The 9,563-nt window shown below is 37.7% G+C and overlaps 1 protein-coding gene across 3 annotated transcripts in view; it reads right to left on the bottom strand.

The window, feature by feature from the left end:
* Window positions 1-2,883: 2,883 nt before the first annotated feature.
* Window positions 2,884-9,563, bottom strand: part of TNKS2 (tankyrase 2) — a 36,503-nt gene continuing 29,823 nt past the window's right edge. For 2 of the 3 annotated variants that reach the window (XM_074874919.1, XM_074874921.1), the window contains exon 27: window positions 7,337-9,537. In XM_074874919.1, coding sequence (XP_074731020.1) covers window positions 9,475-9,537 — 63 coding nt within the window. In that variant the 3' untranslated portion in view covers window positions 7,337-9,474. Of the gene's footprint in view, window positions 6,993-7,336; window positions 9,538-9,563 lie in introns of those variants that run through there. The other variant, XM_074874920.1, reaches the window with a different exon arrangement.

Raw genomic sequence — 9,563 nt, 5'->3', positions numbered from 1 at the left:
CACCCCTGCTGTCAGCCTTGCCCTGTGCTGACCAGGGCTCAATATCTTCAGCCCAGACCCTTCCCTGTCCCCCAGGAAGAGGCTTTGTCCTGTGCCACCACCCAGGCAGACCACTGGGGAGCTGCTGAGGGGTGCCTGGCCATTGTCACTCAGTGCACACACAGCAACCTGAAGCCGTCTCCAGTCTAGTGACAAGCACGGGCTATATTTTAGCAACACTGAATGACCAGCATTGAAAACCACCAATGTGCTCTGAGTCTTGTGTGTATTTGGGAGGAAGGGTAAAGGGAAAGGAACCAGCATTTTATGTAACAGGGGGTTTAGTTAAGTTTTATTGATGAAATTAAGCTTTCCAAGAACTTCAATGCTTCAGGCTGTAAAAGGTAGCTGGGGTCAGATCTCTCTTTAACTCTGAGGGACAGCTTTTGTGGACTCTTACAGAAGTGCATTAGTCATTCAATTTCTTGTGTGTGAGAGAGCTCATCCCTAGTGAAGAGCATCTTTCCCTGAGTGAAAGAGCGTATTTACAACTGCTGCTGCTCCTGATTTACATTAAGATTGCAACTGGATGAAGTCAGAGCAAGAAGTATGATTTCTGCTAGGTCTGTTAAACTTACACAGCTGTGTCACTGCCAACAGTGAAAAAGGGTAGGACGTAAAGGGAGAAAGCCCCCCCCCCCCCCCCAAATGAGCAACGAACACAATACTAATGTGGTAAGTCAGGGCAATATGCAAATGGATGCATGTCCCAGAAACCCTAATCCTATCAAGAATGCAGAAGATGTTAATTTGACCATCTTTCACAGCTCATAAATCTATCTGTAGCAAAGCCAGGCTGCCAGATGTCATCCAGCAGCACTTCTTTGAGACTGGCAGTCTCAGCATAGACGCCTGATCATGCCTCAGTAAAGACCAATAAAGGGCATTGTTTGTGTGGCCTGAGAGCAGCTTCTCACATTTTGCTACAATAGAGGAAAACAGTGGGAAATGCAAATGACTGATTGGCAGAACTGGTGCTCATAGGGAGCTATAGATTTCACATGCATTTTACATCGTTAGCATGCAGATTAATCTATCTTGTTCTTAATTATTAGTATATGTTTCCTCAACTTCATTTCTGGAATCCTAAACTGTAAGTACAAGCTGGACATAGTTCCTTTTCTCTCAGGCAGATACTCATTTACTTGAAACTACTTAAAGTGGCAAACAGCTTTTATGATGATGTGATCTTACTCTTATAATTTAACACAGAACAGAAATAGCTTATTTCACAGCAAGCAAAGTTCTCTAAATGAAAGACACCTAGAAATATATACTCATTTTATCCTTCTCAAATACAAGGTTTAAAATTACCAGTTGCAATTTAGGTTCTTTAGTATCAACCAGAATTAATCAAATTTTTACGACGAGGGTGGTGAGACACTGGAACAGGTTGCCCAGAGAGGTGGTAGATGCGTCCTCCCTGGAAACATTCAAGGCCAGGTTGGTCGGGGCTCTGAGCAACCTGACCTAGTTGAAGTTGCCCCTGCTCACCGCAGGGGAGTTGGACTGGATGACCTTTAAAAGTGCCTTTCAACCCAAACCATTCCACTATAATCTGCTTTTACAGGGTGTATATTAAAGTGCCACAGCAGGTATTTTTGTGTGAAGTTACCTGGGAGCAAGCTGGATAAACCTCACCTTTATCTAAACAGAAGTGCCTTTCAGGTTCTCAGTGGGTATGGTGACTATCACAGAACTCTGGGTTGAATCACTTCATTACAGAGTTGGGCTGAAGAAAAAAACCAGGCAAAATTATAGAGAATGCTGAAGAGAATTTCCGTCAGTAAAAATGATAAGAGAGCTGCCTACAATCTACAGGTACAGAGATCCCCATGAAAACTGCTGCTTAGGATGTGTATATTCCTGCCACATGCCATCCACAGCACTCAAACATTTTAGATCATGAAGCTCCAGCCACAGAGAACAGACTTCTAGTGCTTCCTCTACAGCAGGGCAGACTCTGAACCAAGAAGCGGAGGTCCTTAACGCCAGCGAGTCCCTGCAGCCTGTAACAAGGGAGAAGGTGCAAAAGGCCACCGATGGGAGCCCTGAGTCTTTCAGGTGAATGCAGGCTACAATGATATTTGTTTAGAGACATCTCTGACTCTGGAGCCATCTATAGCAGTGATGACGGAAAACGCAACAGGGACCCCTCAGGATCGCTCAGGGAAGAGAGGCAGATCGTCTGGCCACCTGAACCTTTCTGAACTACCCGCAAGTCTTCCTGATATGAACAAGCGCAAGCAAGCAAGCAAGACAGAATGCAAGTACAGCCTTTTCCCTACATTTCCCTACATGGTATTACATGCCAAACCCTATTCTGATCTCAGTATAAGGGAGAACTAGTGATAATGAAGCAAGGCTTTTTTGAGGTAGCCACAGTAAAATAAAGTAATTTCACTGGGTCAAAAGAGACAAAATGCTATGAAAAAGAAGAAACCAGAATAAAGTTTTAAAACTAAAGGACATACACACTTCATTAATTTGCTTGGGAAATCCTGGGTATGTTTTACCTCCAGAATTAGATACAACAGGGGAGAATGAATTGTGTCTGAGTTTGAGAAGCCAACTGTTCCCATTAATAACCTTAAAATAACTGTATTGCTCCATCAGGGTATGTATAAATAGTTATGATTGTTTTTTCTGAAAAATAACAGAATTCTGAAGCAAATACATGCAATTTCATAGTGTTTACAGGTATGAGAAAATTCATTATGCTAAAACTAGTAGGTCAGTGAGCCTAAACCCACTATTTTAACAGTATTTCAAGTAGGTTAAAGATGCTGAACCATAAACTCCCCAAAATCTGTACTGTAAAATCAGTCCAGTGAAGGAGACATATTAAGCATTATTTTTAAAAGTTTTTTCTTTTTTTTAAAGGAAAATATGTTATTTATTGATATTGCAATAAAACATCTGTAATACATAACAATGCACCCTATTACACAATTAATAATATTTAAGCTATTAATTGTACAACATCGCATCATTACTCTTTCTTCTTTTCAAAAAAATAAACACAACCAAAACTTGATATATGAAATACTTAACTCATACATTTCATTAAATTCCTTTACTGAAAAGCTGGCATTTTCTGGGAATGGGGAGGGAGTCTCAGAAGACACAAAGCAGGCATACCTAAATCCGTAACTATCTGCTTATGGACTTAATTTGTACAAGTCCTTGGCTATTAAAAGTTGCCACATGTAGAAGGTTGTCTTATTTCTTGCAAATTGTTGTCATGATTTCAGTAGTTCTGCTGGACTACTTCCCTACAGCAGACACACAATACTTATCTACATAAACCAATCCAAAACTGGTTTTAAAGCATGTCCCTGAATAAACCTTTCCATTTACAGTAAGTGTGAAATATTAATTGCTCCAGGTCTGAAATCACTATTTCTTTCTTGTATTTTACAAGCAACTGTTCTTTTTATTAGGTGTTTCCTAGATTATAATTAAGTGCACTTTTAATAGTAGGTAATATTTCAGAAGTAGTGCCTTGGAATATGGTCTAATACACAATTACTTAAAGAGAACATGTTCCCATATTATTTGTCCAATCCTATCCATAATAGGTTATTTCTACTAGAATTCCCCCCAGGGACTAGTCTGCTCCATGCTGCTACTGAGGACTGCTTGAAATGTGCTAGCACCAGCTCATCATTCTGCCACTCCATCTCATTTTGAGTCTGATAATACAAATGCTCAGAGTCTTTTAAAGATATTGAAAACGCTTACATGGCATATATAAATAGGATGTTGGATAGAAGGTTCACTTTAAAGTTTCTTCTTTCAGTAATTCAGTAATCTGACTTACTCTTCACCACAGTTAAAAGCAGCACTTTATTTTTGTCTCCTTATCAAGACACTTAGTGCCTTTCATTCTAATTTTGAGTAGGCCATTTCAGATCTTCTGGTACACCACTGACCAGATTTTCTCCGTTAACATCTGCCACCACTCTCAGATGCTCAGTCAACACCCCCCATCCCTGCCACCTTTTTTTTTAATCCCATTTTGCTTCAAGGTCTGTCTGTTCTGCACCTTTACAAATCCATCTTACTAGCAATGCGCTAACCTGTTCTCCACTCAAGACTCTAGTCCCTATAGGAGAACTTTCTCTTCTCTTAAAACCTGTGTTTTGCAGCTTCTAGTGCATTTTCACATTCCTCATATTTTGAAATCAGCTTTACCATTGGTTCCTTTATTTTGAAGTCAGATTTATTTATTTGTCCAATTCCTGGTTTTAGAATTCTTGCATTAAATAACACCTTCTACACTACATGCTTCAGGGGCCTCATGTTATTACTAGGACTACGCTATCTGTGAAACTGCCTTTATTTATATAGTTTTTCTGATTATTCATAAATCTCTGGGTTTTAGTAGCCTACTGCTAAGTTCTCCTAGTTCTTTCCCTAAATCCTGAACTAGACTTTGTTTTACGAAAACAGGTGCTCTAATGAATATTTATTATTAAAAATGAAGCCCTTTAATACCAACTCAAACCTAATTTATACTACTACATGTTTGCAATGGTTCAGTAAAAATATACTCCCAAATAGGGAACAACTATATATCTGGCATTGGTCATCACATACAGATTTATTTGTTTAAAGATGACGCTTTTGGACTGCTTAGTAGTTCTTTCTATCATTAATTAAAACAATACTTATCTAACTGCTGTCAGCTTCCATTTTGACTACTTCAATAAATAAAACTATTGGATACAATATTCTCCTCAGTTGGGTTATAAATATTATATACACTAATTGATTTACTGATACTCATTTTTGCAACAAAATCTGTTTTTTCCTTTGTTCATGTAATTTCAGTTCTACTTACATGTCAATCCTATTTACTTGCTCAAAAAAGTCTCAATCATACATTCTTAGGCACTGGGGCATTTTCTTTGCTTCTTAAAACAATTCACATCTATTTTAAATATTAAGATTTGCAAATGCTGCTGAGATCTTTTGAAAACTCTTAATGGTCCCAACTTAAAAACTGCAAGTAAGTGTTCCCCTAGCAGTGTCACTGCACATGCGATGTGCAATAGCCTCACATACACTGCAATTGTACCACGTAAGAAACCACCGCAATCCCCTTCGCTGCCACCCATTAAGATCCCAGCTGAAACATACTCAAGTTGTGGCTGAATAAATCTAGCAGTTTTATCAAGATTACAGATAGATAGATGGATGTGAGCTCCACTTCCTCCTTTGAATTTTCTGGCTGCATTAAAATCCACACCCCCACCTCCCCATATACATCCCATCGTTAGACAGAACCCTGGTAGATAATTTAATATGACATACTTTAATTTACTGGTATGCCATCTATTATGTTTTTTCAGCTTGCCTCTGCTACTCAATTCTTCAAAACCAATGTTTTTAAGACTTACTATATAGAACATTTGCTTTCAATTTTAAAATTCTATTTCTTTTTCTTGCACACGTTATTTCCCAGGTCTAATGTTAATGTTTTGAATTGGCTGCAACTTTCTCCTAAACATGTGTGTTCTTCTCAAGAAGTTATTTTGAAATCCCTGTAATGTCTACACATCAACGCTTGTTTGCTGTTAACTCAAACTCGGCCATTCCTAATGAATTATATTAGTTATTCCTACTGTAACTTTTCAGTGCCTGTAGAACTTGTCTGCCTTTTTTGACAGGTTGTTATTAGTATCTCTCCCCTCCTGTCTGTCTTCTCTCAGTTACCAACCTTGTCCCTTTTTAGGGCAGAACATGTTAACTTCAAACCAGTCATCTACATGCTTTTTCTTTTTATCTTGCATTCTGTTCTGGCTGCCTGAAGCTTTTTCTGATCTAGTGAGCCACAGGCAGAGGAAAGAAACCCCCTGATACTCTCAGAAGTACCACTGCTTATGCTTGCTGGAGAGGGGCAAGAAGAGGCACACGCCTCCCTCCACACCCCCAACTATAGCAGCTCCCTTGCTGACACTATCTCCACCTCCTACTGCAACTTCAGCGGGTGCAGGAAAAGCACAGCTCCAAGAGGGGCAGACCTCAGTCAGTCTGATTTTCCAGTTCACTGAGGGTGAGAAAGGAGTCTTTGCTGCACTGTTGCATTAGATGAGTACAAATCAAGCCTTTACATTTTTTTACTGGAAGGCAGAAGGCAAGCCACCCATGGGATTCTGTTGTTGTTTCCAGCAAAACAGAAAAACTGTTTTACTACATTAAGTTCAGGAGATGGGCAGAAAAAGGTGAAATGGCTCCTAGGCTGCAGCACCCTCACCGACAATGGAAAAGTCACTTTTAAACTTTTTTCTCAGCTTCTTGGTGAATAAAGTGAGAGTGAGCAAGTGTGCGCACTCGTATATACACACACAGAATGGTGTTTAATGAGCAAGTTCAGGGTAGAAAAGACAGGGACAACTCCTTTTATACATAGTTACTTCCATTCAAAACTAGTGCCAAGATCTCTTGAACATGCATTGTACAGATATGCTTAAGTTTTTCAGTTATATATGACAGAAGAGTCTGGCCAAATTATTTTTTAATTTCTAAGGACTAAGGTCTAAGTATTAAGTAAAGTTTTTAAGAAAATACCCTAGCATTTTCAATTTGCTTAGTTGCAGCTGTTTTTATACTAATTACTTAGTTTTTAAAAAACACTAACGTGGAATGGAAAGTTAAATTTAAATTTTTTAACAACTTAGATTGGTAGAATTTTCAGAAACAATTTTCTAAGATGTACTAAGATACTTTCAAGTTTCATCACACTCATCTTACTAAACATTTGCTTTCCTGCCCTCTAGTGCTCGTATCTATTTAAATCTTCTATACAAGTCTGGTTTTTGAAACCTCCTACCATGTAAGTGGTCCTACTGAAACAGGATTATTTACTTACTGCGATACTACAAGTAATCTAAGCAGTACTTGTGTTGTTGGTCATGTATGTATCACACTGCTATCTATGTGGTTACCTGAAAGGTAAGAATTTTACAGGTTACTTTTCATTTTACAAAACCAATGTAAGGCAGTTTGCTTTTTCAGTTTGGGACCATATAATGCAGTTTTAAATGCATAAATTGAAGCTTACTTTAGATTTATTATTAAAACATTTTCACTGGTAGCTAAAGCTGTTAGCTATATACCAAACTACAAACTTCCACAGTATTTACAGTTTTTCATCCACATTAAAAGCTTTTCTATTCAATGCAATTAATTTCTCCTCCAATGATGTAGTTTGTTATAGTATTGTGCATGCTTACATTTAAAACAATAGGTTGACACACTATGTCTGTAATTACTCCCATGCTACCAGAAAACCAGTGAATTAAATTTATTTAGTGTTAAATGGATATGGAATGTTATACAGTACATGTAAAGACACTTCAAGATGAGTAAAGCAGAACTAATTGCACAAGAGATTAAAGGTTCACCTCAATAGTCAATATTATCAAATCATTACAGCTTCCATCTTCAGAGTGCAAGGTATGTCATGCAAAAAAACAGCTCAAAAAATCCCCAAGCAGACAAAACCAACATTGTGGTACCACTTAAAATGCTATCATACCACAATATTTTACAAGACATTAAGTGATCATTCATAGAGAATGAAGCATTTCAGCAATAACAAAAAGTTTTAAACATACTTAACAGATTTTGCATGAACACCAATTCCAGCATTACTATACCTAAGGAACAGGCAACATGCTGGGAGAAAGTACCTAAAAATCAAAGCCTTTTTTATTCATTGCCAATATTACTTTCTGCAAGAGTTATGCAATCTTATTATTCAGATTCCCCAAATAACTGGGTAAGGTTCAATACATTTTTACACAGAGCATAATCACATAACCACCACATCAGCAAGACGTTCATTATCTTGAGCAGTTACTACATTTAAAACCATGGTATGATAACATGCCCTGCAAACAAATTGTCTTCTGGGACAGTGTCCGGTATCTAGAAATATAAAACAACTAAAATATACTCCTAACCACTTTAACCCCAAATATTTTTGAAATATGTAGGTAAAAACTGCAGGTGGAAGATAAACAGAATACACAAGAGAGCTACGATAGGGCTGACTGATCGGTGCATTCAGTAACCACGAACGAGACTTGAACTGGGGGTTGTACCTTTTGTACTCTTCTTCCACCCAAGCAGTTTTACCAGGGCTACCGAAGGCAGCTGCTGCTGTGGAAGAGCTACTCATCCTGCTTACACCCTCCTTGCCCAGCCAGCCGAGCACAGGGAGAGGAACCTTGCACCCCGACCAGATCCACTCAGCCAAAACCACTGCAGATAAACACACTTCTACACATCTGCTTCCACTACAGCTCGAACGTTAACATGGAGGAAACACAGAGGATGACAGGATGGTTTTTAACATTTCCACCTAGTAATACTCATATCCCGAGGGCACCACAGGTAGGTAATTTACCAAAATAAGCATACAAAAAAGGCCAAGTTGTTTGCCCTCATATTAGGAATAAACTATTTAACTTCCCAGCTTAAATGTAAGCAAGAGGAACTCAAGAAAGACCTCCTTGAGGTTAATTTTCCAACTACATTCAAAGAAAATAATTTACTAAAACTGTAACTTGCAAGGTCTACTAGCCTTGAAGCGATGATGCAGGTTAACTATAGTTAAATAAAACTTCAAAAGACATTTTACAGAAATAAAATATGCAACTCTAGGAAGTAGGTGGAAAAACACTTTAGTATTCAGCTGGAACATTCTATTTTCATAGCCCATCATTTTCAGGAATGTATATTGCATAAATAAAAACACAGAAGAAAGATTTGCATATTCAGTCTAAAGTTGGATATTTCTAAACCTCTTCAGATAAAATTTGCTGTCTCCCTCACAAATAAGTGATAAATCCTGAAAAAAAAAATTGGCTTTTCAAATCTATCGTGCATGAGAAAACACAGATGAAGAAATCAACATCTGGAAAAAACATTTTGTACAAGGTTGCAGTTCTAAAACACTTATATTACAAAGCAATGTAAATAAATACCAGGCTAGTACAAAAGCTCTTATTTACAGTTTTACAAATGAAAACATTTTCAGTGTAAATGCAGTGTTTTAAAGAACACAATATTAGTAAAATGAGTTCCTGTATAGAGCATTATAATTTCTGTTAAATTTCAATGCAATATTGTATAAAACAATTGTTTCAAGTTAATTGTTGTTTATAATTTAGTACAGCCAAACCCCAGTTTATGCCTGGAATGGTATCTGTTAAAGTGCTGAAAAAGAGGACATTTCTGAAATTTTAGAAAAACATACTGTACATTATTAAAGCTTTATCAAGTCAAAAATGGTATATTTTGTTCACATTTGCTACCACACCACCTGTGGATGAAAGTTTTTCAACAACTTGTAATTAACAGGATGGCAGCCACTGGTATCTTCGCATCCAAAGTCTTATGGTTTCCCACAAGTAATTTGTCTTAAGCTTCAGTGGTGGCTTCAGGTTTCATAATCTGGTAAGTAATCAAGTATTCTGGATAAGCCTGAAAGAATGACACACACATTCTTT

The sequence above is a fragment of the Strix uralensis genome, chromosome 7, assembly GCF_047716275.1.
Source record: "Strix uralensis isolate ZFMK-TIS-50842 chromosome 7, bStrUra1, whole genome shotgun sequence".
Lineage (NCBI taxonomy): Eukaryota > Metazoa > Chordata > Aves > Strigiformes > Strigidae > Strix > Strix uralensis.
This window is presented reverse-complemented; position numbering and strand designations above follow the sequence as displayed.